The sequence below is a fragment of the Gobius niger genome (assembly GCF_951799975.1).
Source record: "Gobius niger genome assembly, chromosome: 17".
NCBI lineage: Eukaryota > Metazoa > Chordata > Actinopteri > Gobiiformes > Gobiidae > Gobius > Gobius niger.
In genome coordinates, this window is record NC_136868.1 from 6,320,644 (window position 1) to 6,334,863 (window position 14,220).

At 40.5% G+C, this 14,220-nt stretch overlaps 1 protein-coding gene and 1 long non-coding RNA gene across 5 annotated transcripts in view; both read right to left on the bottom strand.

Annotated features, from left to right (window-relative positions):
- The window catches only part of LOC306976908, a 413,479-nt gene that overhangs the window by 229,475 nt on the left and 169,784 nt on the right, over nt 1-14,220 (bottom strand). The window lies entirely within an intron of this gene.
- LOC306976850 (pre-B-cell leukemia transcription factor 1-like) overlaps nt 1-14,220 on the bottom strand; it is a 152,117-nt gene that overhangs the window by 11,868 nt on the left and 126,029 nt on the right. The window contains exons 5-7 of one of the 4 annotated variants that reach the window (XM_079574961.1): nt 10,018-10,153; nt 4,100-4,148; nt 719-804 (exon numbers count right to left, since the gene is read on the bottom strand). In XM_079574961.1, coding sequence (XP_079431087.1) covers nt 719-804; nt 4,100-4,148; nt 10,018-10,153 — 271 coding nt within the window. Of the gene's footprint in view, nt 1-694; nt 805-3,988; nt 4,149-10,017; nt 10,154-14,220 lie in introns of all 4 variants that reach the window. The other 3 variants (XM_079574960.1, XM_079574959.1, XM_079574958.1) reach the window with 3 other exon arrangements.

Sequence of the window (14,220 nt, forward strand, 5' to 3'; positions counted from 1 at the left end):
CTGGAGTTATTGTTCACATTAAAACACTTGGACACCACAGTGAGTCAGATGTATTTTCCAGCAGTAACTCAGCAGGTTTTTTAGCCAATGTTAGTCAATGGAAATGCATGCTAGCAGCTGCAAAGATGGCGGATCTCCATGGTAACTGTTCCCAAACTCTATAGCAAAAGTTTCAAATTGATATCTCTAAATTTAAAAAAGTTTCTCTATTCACCTGTAGTGTCTCGCCTTAAATACATAACATTAAATCATCAAATGAACATATATGAACATTTTTGATCGTGTTATGGGGGAAAAGTGTGTTGCTTTTGGTAAAAATATGTGGCTAAAAGGTTTACATTTCCTAATACGATTTGAATAAAACGCTATAAAATATTAAAACCATTGAATATACACTATTTTAGGGAGAACCAGCAAATATCTTAAAGTAACAATGTCCACAAATAATTGAAGAAAATTAGCTACTGATAAATAGGCGACCATAAAGTGTTAAAATCTCCATTCTTCATTCGGCTCTGTTCTCTACTTTGTTTTTAAGCTATTGTTGTTTATATACAATGCTTTCTTGTTCCCCCCAAAATAGTGGATTTCTACGGTAACTCTTTCCCCACAACACACACAATACAACTACTTTCTCTGTGATTTCTCCTGCATGTCTGTGTTTTCCCTCCTCCTCCTCCTCCCTCCCCCCTACCTGTGACTGGACGTTGGCCCCCACCTGAGCTCCCTGGTAGTCTCCGTTTAGAGACTGCACGCTCATGAACAGATCGCCCGAGTTGGACATGTTAAAAGAGGCACCAGAACCTGGAGGAGACAGCGAGAAAGAAGAGGACAGGCTAAAGCTAGCGGCTCTGTGAGAGGCGGCGTGCAGTTAGCGCTGAGCTAAAGAGACAGCTGGCCTCTGGTCCGGGCCAGGGCCACGCAGAGAGCACAGCCAGAGGAAGAAGAGGAGACATGTACAGTAAGTGAATCCAGGTCATGAGCAGCGTGTGCGGGGATTTAGGAGCAACTGTTAAAGGGGACATATCGTGATGAGCTTTTATCTGTGCTGTAATATTCAAAATACAGCTAGAGAAGTATTTGCTTTCATTCATGCAAGTTCTTCTGCAGCAGATAGTATGTAATTTAGGATACATGTTATTGTGTATTAAGAAGAACCTCTTACCCCCAACCTGAACCGAGCACTTTTACTCCAGTTTGGCTTTACCCAAAAATTAAAGTTTCTTGAAAAAAAGTGTCAAAATGGTGACAATTACAAGGGGGAAAAACAGCAAATAAAGAGATTAAAAAAAAGGAACAAAAAAATGACAGAAACGCAATAAGTAGGCGACAAAAACACAATTAAAAAGAAAAAAAAAGAGCTACAAAATCATCATGCCGCGTAGAACACACACACACAAAGAGACACAATAAAGAGCTACAAAAAAGTGACAAAAATACAACAAAAACATGAAAGGTTATTTGAAAAAAAGCAACAAAAAAAAAAAACAGCAACAAAATCATGCTGGAAAAGCAACAAACACACGATTAAAAAGGGATAAAAAAAGCAACAAAAAAACATCAAACAAGCAACAAAAATGTGAAAAGTGATTAAAAAAAACAACAAAAAAGTGACAAAAATGCAACAAAGAAACAAAAACGTGAAAAGCAAAAAAAAAGAGAGACAAAAACGAAACAAAAAGCGACAAAAACATGAAAAGTGATTAAAAAAAAGAAAAGTGCAACAAAATTGTGCCGGAAAAGCAAATGGAGATGACAATAACACGTATAAAAACAAGAAAGCAACAAAAAAAAATCACAAAACCACGTAAAAACCAAAAAAAAACTACGAAAACCAGACAATAAAGAGGAAACAAGAAAGTCACGGTCAACTTTGTAGGTCTTTCAAATGAGCCGTTACTCTGGCCTTTAGGCTGTTTAGTCGAGAAGCTTTTAGATTCGGGTAAAGCCGAACTGGAGAAAACGTGCTTGGTTCAGGGGGAGGTTAAAAAGTTAAAAAAATCACCACAGACTCTGTTCTGAGCAGCCCTGCACTTAAAGTGTGTTCATCATGGTGTCATTGATTTACTCGCGTCAACTAAAAATGAAACCTTCTATTTTCTGTTTTTCTGTTTCCAGGCCAATCAGAATTCAACACGAGTCCTCACTCATGAACTGACTTTTCTGAGATTATTTTGAGTGACATGTTGAGTCACATTTATGCACGATGTGTCCACTTGAAGCAGTTCTGGAAACAGTGTGGAAAAAGTAATCAGAGAAAAATGTGGTGTTTAGGCTGTGCAGTTAGCAATAAGAGATCTTACAAAAGGGAGCATTTCTAGTTCAATTTGGAAAGGTTTTATTTTACTTTTTTGCTAATATCTAGAGGTAGTCGAGATTACAACAGCTTAACCCTAGAACACCATTGTCGGGTGGTTTTTAGCCGAGCAAATACATTCATGTGATTTTCATTATGATGATTTATCTGAGTGTCCTGGGTCTCTGGGCTTCAGCTTTGTCTTTCACATCCTTGATGGCCTGGGTGTTTTCCTGATCCAAAGCACACTTTTTCTACAGGCACATGTTCGGGTGATTTTCACCCAGCGATAGTGATGAAGGAAGGGTAGGGTTAATGTATTTAATCAGGTAATCTTCCCTCCTTTCAAGGTTGACATTCAGGGCAGCCACATTTATTTTGCCGACTTTAACTACAGCTTTGCTCCTTCCTTTTATTACATTCATTGTGTCTTCTTGAGTAATACACTTTAGTGTTTTGGTTTCTTTTTGAAAGACACTAGGTAAAAACAAACAAAGCTGAGAGCCAGATAAAAATGCTCCAAAATGACTGGAAAATTAACAAAAAAATCCTAAAAAATAAAATCACGAAGATGGAAACTTGGTTTTTGGTCCTGGGATATGTGAGACTTCCCGGGTGAAGGCTCAGTGTCCAAGTGTTCTTCCCAGGCGTGGCCACACTGACATAAGCAATAAACCTGTCAGTGGCAGAACAACATCCCAATAAGAGACACATCATGCACGTCGGGAGACGCCTCTGACGAAGACGGAAGTAGTTCCTTGTCCGTCGAAACGTGTAAGGTATTTGAACAGCTTTGTTTGTTTTTACCTAGTGTCTTTCAAAAAGAAACCAAAAAACTAAAGCTTTCCTCCTGTGGCAAAGTTCGGTGTCTCTGGCCTCGCAGTGAGTGAGTGGTCATTTTTACCCATTCAAAATATGACATTTTGTTTTTCTCTCCTGCGGCTGTTTGTGCCGAGGACACTAAGCCTTCACCAGGGACGTCTCACATATCCCAGGACCAAAAACCAAGTCTCCATCTTCATGACTTTATTTTTTAGGATTTTTTTGTTCCCAAACTCCTAATTTTCCAGTCATTTTGGAGCATTTTTATCTGGTCCACTCATGATGCTTTTCTTTCATTTTATTAGACATGACACAGTTTAATATAATGTGATAGTGTATGTAATATAATGTTAGTGATGGTGTTTTGAATTTGAGCGATAGTGTTCTAGGGTTAAATATAAAGCTAGTCAGGGGCGTGTCTATGGGGTGGACAGGGGGGCACAGAGCACAAGGGGGTTCAGTTCAGTTTTACTTAAAAGCTATGACCAAACTTTTACAAATCTTGGGGGATGGCCATAAATAAGCCCAAATCAATGCACTCAGTTATACTTAATTAGAATTTGGTTTATGACACAGGACAGTCCTCGTGCCACCCCTTGATCACTCCAGAAGAAAAAAGTGTGGACACGCCCCTGAAGCTTGCACTGCCCATTAAGAAAAACAAAAACATCTTGATTAAACATGTCACAGAGGTGTTAGAGAACATTATGTCGACTTGCCCTGGGACTCAGAAATCGTACGTATCCTATATTTTAACCATCAAACCGACAAGTTCCATGCATGCTCCCTACTGCATTCAGTGTCTCTACTAAAACTTCATTTTCTCTGGGCTAATATTGTGACTAGCAGAGCCTCGTTTTCCTGTCTCACCTGCAGAATTCGGAGTGGAGGGTGAATTTGCTTGACTCCCGTGTGAGGACGCGTTAGCCGCACTGACGGCAGTTCTGGCAGCGTACATGTTGGCTTCCTCCTGGAACTTACCAATGTTTTTCTTGTATCTGATTCTTTTATTCCCAAACCAGTTGGAAACCTGAGCAGACAAAGAGCACAGAGACACAAAATAGATTATTGCGAGTGATGTCGGTAACACAGAGGGAAAAAAAGGCTCACAATATTTATTAATTTATATGTATTACAGTGTTTTGAAATTTAATTACTCTTTTTTCACCTTTTTTTACTTACTAGACCTGTATGTAAAGCCACTCTGCAAAACATTCCAGATCATAATACGTCACAAGAGCTGCTAAACAGTGATAAATAACTTAAACAAAACATAGGTAGACAGAGACAGTGCAGTGGGTTTTTCTAAATAAAGACTTTGTCAGTAGATGCTTTTAAACCTCATGTTTGGCTTAGCGAAGTCAAAGCAAACCAGCAACGTCTGCAGAGAACAACTGTTGATGTGTAAACCTGCTCCAGTAAAGACAAGATATTCCTAAGCAATGAAAAAGCCTGTAATTTAATACATGCTTGTATGTATTTAGTTATATTGTCAGACAGAGCGTCTGCACTTGTCATGGGGAAAATCTTCATAGCTCAAAATCACAGGTTGTCGGTCGTACAGTGAGACGGGGACAGAGACGAACAAAGACGGGCTGCGATCGACATCAGGCAGTGTCTGATGTTTTGGAAAACACGTGTCGGAGAGTGAGCCTCCCCTCTTCTCGTTAACACATCAGCTCATAAGCTACACAGGCCAGGCATGAGCGGGTCTGACTCTGCATTTCACAGGACTTTCCCTGCACTTTCCGAAAATAAACCCTGCCAGCATGCGGCACGTGCCTCGGCTAAACACACGCAGACTGCTCTTGAAACTGATTTGACAAAACTGTCTCTCTTTGTCTTTGAACAATCGCACAGTGGAGACGAGAGCAGCTCACGATTTTACAATCTTCACGTCGTGAGGATTGATATTCATTATTTAGAACATGTTTGTGTCAGAGGTGATGCAAGGTTTATCGATATTGAATCCCAATTGAGGTTTGACCACTGCAGTCACTTAACCTCAAGAGCAGGGGTGTCAAACTTATTTTGGGTCTCGGGCTGAAATTCAGCTCCCACGGCGGGTCAGGCCGCGGATAATAGAGAAAATGTTTCCAATAAATTAATAATAATAGTCTGTGATTTGGTCAAAGCCCCAACTTAACTGTAGCTTCATTAATAACAATGGCTTACACTTGTATTGTACTTTACAAGCCTGTGTCACAAGTTCCTCAAAGTACTACATAGTCATTATTCATTCACCCCACACTCGGTGGGGTTATTGAAGCCACAGCCGCCCTGGGGCAGACTGTTAATTTTCCACGTGGCTATATATAATGTGTTGTTCATATCCTGAGCTCTTATTATGTCAGTGCCCTCTGCTGGACACGTGTGGAACTCTTTCCTTTTGTAACGCCCCCTAGTGGCTGGAATGAACATTCTGGTTATTCTTCATAACTCCGCACAGGAATGGGCTAGAAACATACTTTTTTCTTTACATACTCTGGAATTTATGCTCTACAGGGACGGAATAAATCATCTCGCATGTTCGTACGTTTGACACCCCTGCTCAAGAGGCAGAAGTTTTTTTCTTTTTCTTTTGTCTGACATTTTAGTGATAGATGTTCATCAATCAGAATTGTTTAGCCTCTGATCTCAGGTTCAGTTGCCACAGATAAAAGGTCTGAGTTTACATCCCGAACATATTCACGTGGCTTTCCCCCAGAGGTGCTCTGAATGTCGAGGAAAGGTGGAAGCTCGACTCCTCCAGAAGAAGGCGTTGTCCACATAAAACCAAATATTTGTATATTTTCTAATGTGGGGCAATTTGAGCAAGAATATGTTGTTTAACAGTCTAAAAGAAACATCACTCATCATTTCAGCAGTCAGCATGTTGAAATCTAATTGCAATATTTGTCAAATTGCAATTCGTTTTTTTGTCGCCCTAGTTTTTAGCCAATGTGTTGTTATGGTACGTAGCCTCCAACTATCCAGATGTGGCAGCGACTGAGAGACAGCTGAATCAAACCTGTGACCGTCCTGCTGTCAGGTGAGAACACTAACCCGCTGTGCCACCGCGCAGATACACAGCCCAGCAAATGCACCTCTGAAGAGATGTCTCACTTAGAGAAAGCAGCACCGCCATCACAGACTGGTGCTGTGAATCTGCGTTAGCTCCAGAACCCAATGATTGCCAATAACAGCCTCATTATGTCTCCATGACGCTAGCTATCATCCTCCGCTCGCACCGAACTCCAATCACTCAACATCGGCTAGCTCCCCCATTAACGCTAATGCACTCCCAGATGAAGCTTGGAGGGGTAATCCCGGCACTGATGATAAACAACATTAAAATGAAAACCGAATCAATCCCGCAAACTTTCCCGAGCGCCGCCAAGGTAAACAGTCCTCCGTTATTACGTCCGCGGAAACCGAAACACGACAAATCATCCGCGAGCTGAGTAGCGTTCACAATCAAGCGCGCATGCATCAGAGATCGTAGGGAATAAATTAATAGAAGAAGCAAAGGAAACGATCTATTCGGAAGTGATGGATTCAAAACACGCGCCGCTGTTTACCTTCGCAATGCTTTTGTCATTACCAACTCTCAGAACATAAAAACTACTTGAGTGCTTGAACGCAACTCTAAAAGTGAGTTGTCTTTTGACTCGTCAGCAGTACAGGACGGGCGATCTATCTTTTTGTGTTAGAGATATTGAGAGTGTAGTTTATGAACATACAGAAGGTGTTGAACAATGCACACAACACTGCATGTTAATTACCCATTCTGATATTTGTGCCAATCCCCAGCCTGCAAAAATGGAGGCAAAAGCAGTGCGCAACATCTACAGTACGTCACTGAGAAGGCAAACCAGAAGCTCTCATCCATCAAAATGAATGAGCGGAGATCGTCGTAAGACTTCTGAATGCCCTTGATTGACCTTTTATTCAACCAGGTAAAAGTTTGAGAACTATCTAATTTACAAACATGACCGGCTGTTATGTTAAAGGGGGGGGTATTATGCAAAATGGACTTTTTCAAGCTTTACATCATGTTATTATGTCATTCCCTCATTAAAAACATGCCTGAAGTGTTGCCTTGGCACATTCACGTATTTCTGAGTAATCTGTAAAAACTCTGATGGCGGCCATTTTAGGGATAGGTTTGCCTGAGTCCTCCTAGGAACGCCCCCACCTCCTGGAGACGCCTCCGAGCTTTCGTCACCAGCCGAGCTTTCGTCACCAGCCGAGTAACCAACCACTGCTCCTCAGCAGAACCCCCTCCCCACTGATGCCACAGACAGCGTGTGGAGGGGGCGTGTCGGAAAGGCTCACAGGTTCTTAAAGAGACAGAGGCCTATTTCAAGACATTCACTACAGCCATTTTGAGAGAGCAATTTTATACAAGGCAGTTATTCTAATTTACTGCATTTACAGACCAACAGAAGGTTTGGTCATCATTGTAGTGTGATATAGACTGGTGCTATGTGATTGAAAAAAAGCATAATACCCCCTCTTTAATGTTTTTGCCATGGCAGGGCCCAAACTGTGGACCTCGCTCCCAGTCAAGCTGTGACAAAAGTCCAGACTAAAGACTCACTTATTCAGACAGGCCTTCCATAAACCTTCCTGTTTTTATGGAAAGCACTTCTGCCAAAGTGTAGTTGGAAAGTGCTTTAGAAATAAACTTTGATTGATTGATTTAAGACTTTGTGAATCATAAATAAGGCCTAATGCTCAAAGGGTACTGATTAAAGAAGTCACAAAGGAAATGATACTGGGCCATTGTGTGGAGCTATTCGCCCAATAATGACCCTTGACAATACAAAATGACTTCTTGTGCCAGTGAAATAATGTGTTTGTGAGCAAGACTGGCCATTTTCCTGTTGGTCTGATCACTGGCTCGGAACATTTTATTCCTAGAAAAGAGCAAAGACCAGAGATTTTGAATCAGCTGCCACAGAAGGGGATGTTATCACCAAAGGGAGCGGAGACTCTGCAAAAGTGCTGGCATGTTGCCCCTACCTATTGTGACTGGAAGAGCCTCTGGCATAAATGCAACAATGCCAGTCAGAGCATTTGGCGCGACTACGCTGCTCGATGTCCTGGCCTGAAGCTCCAGCGAGGACTGGACGTTAGCTCCCTATGAGCCCTGAGCCATTTGTAGTGTGTCCGTCCATGGAAATGGCTCTCTCCTTCATTGTGGTTCATCTCCGGGTTTCTTTTTTTTATCCCACAGGGTTTTTAGGACTTCGCTTGTCAAGCAGGAAGGTCGAAGGACAGGGGATACTCAAGGACAATTACATCTGCTGCTTCACTGCTGAATATCGGCTGTCGGCCAAAATCAGCCGATAAAAAGGCCGATATCTCTGGGATAGAGACTTGCCTCAGGGGAGCGGAGAAACGTTGGACTGAAAAATGTTTGTACATCTATTTTACATATTTTAGTTTATAAACCTTTACGTATAATTTCGGAACCATAAGAGACAGAGACTTACCGTTTTTTGTTTTGGAATCTACACATTTTTTTCCTTTAAAATAAGCTCCCTCTGAAATAACTACTAAACATAATTATACAGCTACATTATACTGCGGTCACAGTTCAACACTGACACATTAAGAGGCTTCATACACAGGATTATAGACAGTTCTGAAATTTGGCCAATAATATCAGTGGTGAAACCGGCATCGGCCAATCAAAATACCCGATAATCGTTTAGTAGTTTAGTTTGGTTTATTAAGGACAGTGTGCAGCTACATTAAAAAGATGCAAATTTCCATCTGTAAAGAAGAAACCTTTACTATAATAATAAATGCTTAACTTTAGGCTATTTGAGAGATTAAAAAAACAAAAAAAACAAATTAAATTACTTAAAATATCAGCCTTTATATTGGCTATCAGCCATGCCAACCCCCTTCATATCGGAAATCGGTATTGGACCCCGAAAATCCATATCGGTTGGGCCCCACTGCTGACTGCTGTGTAATTTGGTCATTACACGGCAAAAAGTGAATATCAAGCATTGTCTTAAATGTCTTGAATTGAGAAAATGTTACTAGTTTTGAGCAGTTTTCACCCATTTAGACTTTTTTCCTGATCTGACCAAGTTCACTTTGCTGTTTTGAGGACGTTTACGACTAGTTCTAAGGGAAATCTCGCTTGAAATAAGAAAGTAAAACTGCCAATGAGATAAGACCCATGTTCGGCAAAGAAAATTACTTGAAATAAGGACAAAATGTATTGAGACGAGTCAGAAACATCTCAAGACAAGTAAAATAATCTGGATCAAAAGCCCAACTACATCTTTCCTTGTCAAAAACATCTGTAATTCGGATTATTATGCTGAAATTGAGCCTTTTATACTAATCTAGTTAATTAGTTTTTGCAGTGTACACTTGCTTCTCTGTCTCATTACTGACTTTGAAACTGTTGTTCGGTTTGATCAAATCTGCAATACTTGGAAAGCCCCGTGAGGTTCTGTTGTTACAAAGACAGATTTCTATAGTATTACTTTTTTATGTTGCCAATTTCTAAACCGTAATGCCATCGCTAAAAGTATCTATTATACGAAGAAACCTTGTTAAATCTTGACAGTAATTCAATTCAACCATGATATGTTAATCTATGCAAATATCCAGTCCCTTGCATTATTTTCACAAGTGTTTCCGCTCGCACGTTGTGACAGCAGCGTTGGGTGAATCTTCAATAGAAACAGTCAGTGTTTTTGTCTGGATTGAAGAGATACATCTCGGTAAACTCGGCTCCTTTGTTGTTTAATAAAAGCTACAGCCAAAGATTAGAGCGCTGTCTGTAGTCATAATATATTCAGACCATCCTCGCGCAGTCTGGCACAGCGAGTACAGTATGTCCTGGTTCAGTCTGGATTTATCCCGGTTCATGGTTTTGTGGTTGTTACCTGGGCGACTGTGATGGCACACTTCTTTGCCAGCTCCTCTTTGGCCTCCTCGCTGGGGTACGGGTTACTGAGGTGAGAGTAGAAATACTCGTTCAGGATCTCTGTCGCCTGCTTGTTGAAATTCCGCCTTTTTCGCCTAGAAAAGAAACAAGGACAAAGAAACAGTGAGATCGAGCAGGAGTTTGTGAAATTACAAACGAGAGGATACAGTGAAGAATGAATATATTTAGGTGAAAAATGTAATGGTGCTACGGTTTCCTCCGGTTTCCCCTAGAGCTAGAAATATGTACAATAGGGGCCCTCTGGTGCTGGGACTTCCCTGGCAAGATCATAATGGGACTGTCCTGGTTTAATGATATAGATTAGGGCTGTGCAATTAATCGAAATTCGATTACGATTTCGATTACAACAGTAAACGATTAACAAAATTAGCATAATCGATTTGAAATTTTTTTTTCCAATTAAAAAATAAATAAAAAATTCTTGCGTTATTTCATGGCGCTGGGATTATTTTCCCTTTGCTTTTCACGTGCCGTGGCTCATGCTTTTGTCTGACATAAAAACAAACGGCGCTGTGTGATGATGTCATCAGGCCGCGCTGCTCAGTTTACTTGCGCAGGTGTGAGGGCTGGCCAGCAGGGGGCAGGTGTGAAACAGAGACCTCTCTTTAATCGAGGCGTACTTGAAATCATTTGTACTTTTATGACTGTCCAGAAAACATAAAATATCATCATAGTGTTTTGATTAATAAATAAATAAAATAAAGATAGACTTTTTTTTTTAAAGGCAACAAATAATCGTTTTAATAATCGTGATTTCAATTATGACAAAAATAATCGTGATTATTATTTTTTCAATAATCGAGCAGCCCTACTTCAAACAGTATTTACAGCCAAGTTTGAGTGAAAAAAATGATCTCCATTGTATAATTGGATGTACAATATCCCTCTCTCCCTTCGCCTTTTCTGTCAGCGTAGTATTTACTCTCGCAGACAATTAATACATTTAAAAAATGCAACTTGCTACGACACCTGCAGTTGTGCTTATGGCCTCTAGGGGCAAGAGTTACTTAGTACTGCTTTAAAGGAACAGGCCACCGTTTTTCCACACTGAGATATTTTCTTACCTGAACTTAGAAGAGTTGATGCGTACCTCTCTGTTCCTGTTCCTTTAAGCAAATGTATCTATCTTTCCTTCATTAATTTGAGAGGATAACCCCTTCAGATGTTTATTTATGTTTTTGACCCACTCTCTTCTACAGTGCGCTCCGTGAGGTGTCGGTAAAGTCGACAGCGGCAGATCTACACAAAGCTGCTTAAGCTCGAGGGAACCGTGAGGCTCTCCCTGTTTGCACCTTGGAGCCGATTTGTACCGAAACCTGCGTGTGTCGATATGTAAATGCGCACAGCACGAGCCCAGTAACAGCCGCCAGTAGATTAATCAGCTCCACCAGCAACACTTCCCCTCTCTCTCTCTCTCTCTCTCTCTCTCTCTCTCTCTCTCTCTCTCTCTCTCTGCACCGCTCTCTCATTTGCAGCAGAGCAGATCGGGAGGGGGGGCTTTTGTACCAGCAGCGCACGCCTCATTTAAATGTTATGCCTTCGACTCCGAGTGAGATTTATCCTTGAGAGAAATGTATGCAAATCCGCGGCCAGCATCAAAAAGAACAACCGATTACATTAAAGGAAGAGGAAGAGGAGCTGGCTTTACTGGTCAAAATGTATAACTAAAGCGACTGTAGTCTTAGGTTAGACTTGGATTAGGGATTAGGGACCCTTTTTCTTAGTTATCTTGTTTTTATCCCACTCAAGTCCAGTTTAATCCTGATTTAGACCTTGTTTTGTCCCCTAACCATATCTAGCCCTGGTTCAGTCGACATTTACTCCTGGTTTTCTGAGATAAGTCCTCAAAGGTCCTGGTTATGCCCCTGATGAAGACCTGGTATGTTGTTGCTATAGTTCCAAAATAGAAGGGCGTCAGGTCATAAGAGGTGTGATTCAGTCAAGTCACCCCTTTACGATCCCAAAATCCCCTGAGCCCCTGCAATAATAAGAATTCACTCACTTTTTCCTATATCGATTAAAAAATAACAGTGATACTGATTAAACAAATACACATATGATTAAGAAAGGTTTACAAGTGTAGAGAATACATGGCTGGGAACCAGAGGTCGACCGATATATCGGCTATCGGCTGATCTAATGCCGATAAAAGAGACTTCCTGGTTACAACTATGTACACCTCTGATCGTATTGAATATATTGTATAAAAACAAACAAATGCCACAGAACCTGCTGGTTTTTGTCTTTAATATGAGCGCCCTCTAAAGTATCTACTCAACAATATATTGAATGAATCAACCCTATATCTCTGGAATCACCCATATGGTCATGTTTGAAGCAGTTGAGGGGAAAAACAAATCATAGAAGGGGGCGGGGCTTCGCTAAGGGGGAAAACAGAAACACAATTTTCACTCTTTTCAGCCATTTTCTGGCGAAATATAAAATGATTTCTCACATACAAAAATAAAGTAAAGTCTAAATCGGCTCCATATGGATGTTTATTCCCAGCAGAATGTTCAATAGAGGCAAAAAAAACGGTAGTCATAGCTAGTGTTAGCATTAGCATGATGCTAACATGAAGCATCATGCTGGCGTTCTCCGTTTTTTATGTATTTATGGGCTGTTGAACCACTTTGCTCCTCCCCATGTCTTTGTATCTTTATTTAGTAGAAAAACATATTCATAATTCAGCGTTTGTTAAAGTAGTTTTTGAATAAATAGAGAAAGTTTATTTTATTCTCCAAATTGTTTTCAAACATGACCATATATGGGCAATTTCAGAGATGCCGTCTGTATTTCTCCAAAACTACAAAGACATGGAGAGGAGCAAAGTGGTTCAACAGCCCATAAATACATAAATAACGGCGAATGCTAACATCACGCGACATGCTAACGCTAGCTATGACTGCGTCTTTTCGCTTCTACTGAACAATCTGCTGTGAAAAAAACGTCTATATGGACCCGTTATTGGCTTGACTTAATTTGTATGTGATGAATAACTTTATATTCCACCAGAAAACGGCTAAAAAGAGTGAAAACATATATTTAATATAGACAATATCTAACGGGTTAAGGATTTGTAAGTTTAAGTTAAGAAACAGGAAAACAATAAAGATTAAGGTTAGGAAATGGTTAGGTTTAGGTTTAATGAGCACTATATAATGACGTGACATTTTCAATCAAGTTTGTCTAATCACTAATCATTTATTCTCTCTCTCAAACCAACGCTAAGTGCATCTTGAAACCCCGTTTACGAGCCCACATGTGTCGAGAGACGCATGTGTGGGAGCGTGTTTACAGCGAGAGGTCTCCTACAGCAGTCATTCATATGGAGATCAGCCATGTTGGTCCCCGAGAAGTTATTTACCGCACAGTGTGAGAGAACCTGGCAACATAACGGCACGGAACAGATGTAAAGCTGTAGTTTAGACCCTCCAAACAAACGGATACATACATGTGATTCTTGTATTAGTTTAGAGGTTCATGTTTCAGTCTTGTTTGAAATGAGTAAGGGTGCAGAATGAACCGCCAAACGATAATCGCAATATTAGGTGAAGCAAGAGGAAATGGTAACTTCAGCTGTATTTGGTCATGATTTACTATTATTTAACCTCTGAACCCCCACCTGAACTGACCACATATTCTCCAGTTTGGCAAAAATGAGACAAAACATGACAAAAATGCGATGGGATCAATTTTGTAGCTTTCAAATGAGGCGTTACTCTGGCCTATAGGCTGCAACCTTTTAGATTTAGGTGAAAGCTGAAAAAGCCCTTGGTTAAGGCGGGGGGTTAACAGGTTAAACCAGTACTAAGTAAAAGCAACTCATGCCCCTAGAGGCCATAAGTGCCACTGCAGGTGTCGTAGCATGTTGCGTTTTTTTACTCATTAATTGTCCTTGAGAGTAAATACTACGCTGACAGAAAAGATAAAGGGACAGAGGGATATTGTACATCTAATTACACAATGGAGATATTTTTTTCACTCAAACTTGGCTGTAAATACTGTTTAACCTCTTAACTCCTTTTTCCTCAAGTTATCAGATTTTTCAGATTTTTTCCATCATTTTTTTGTTGGGTATTCAACTCATTTTTGTAACTTTTTTGTCATTTTTTTGGTCATTTTTTTCACATTTTTGTCA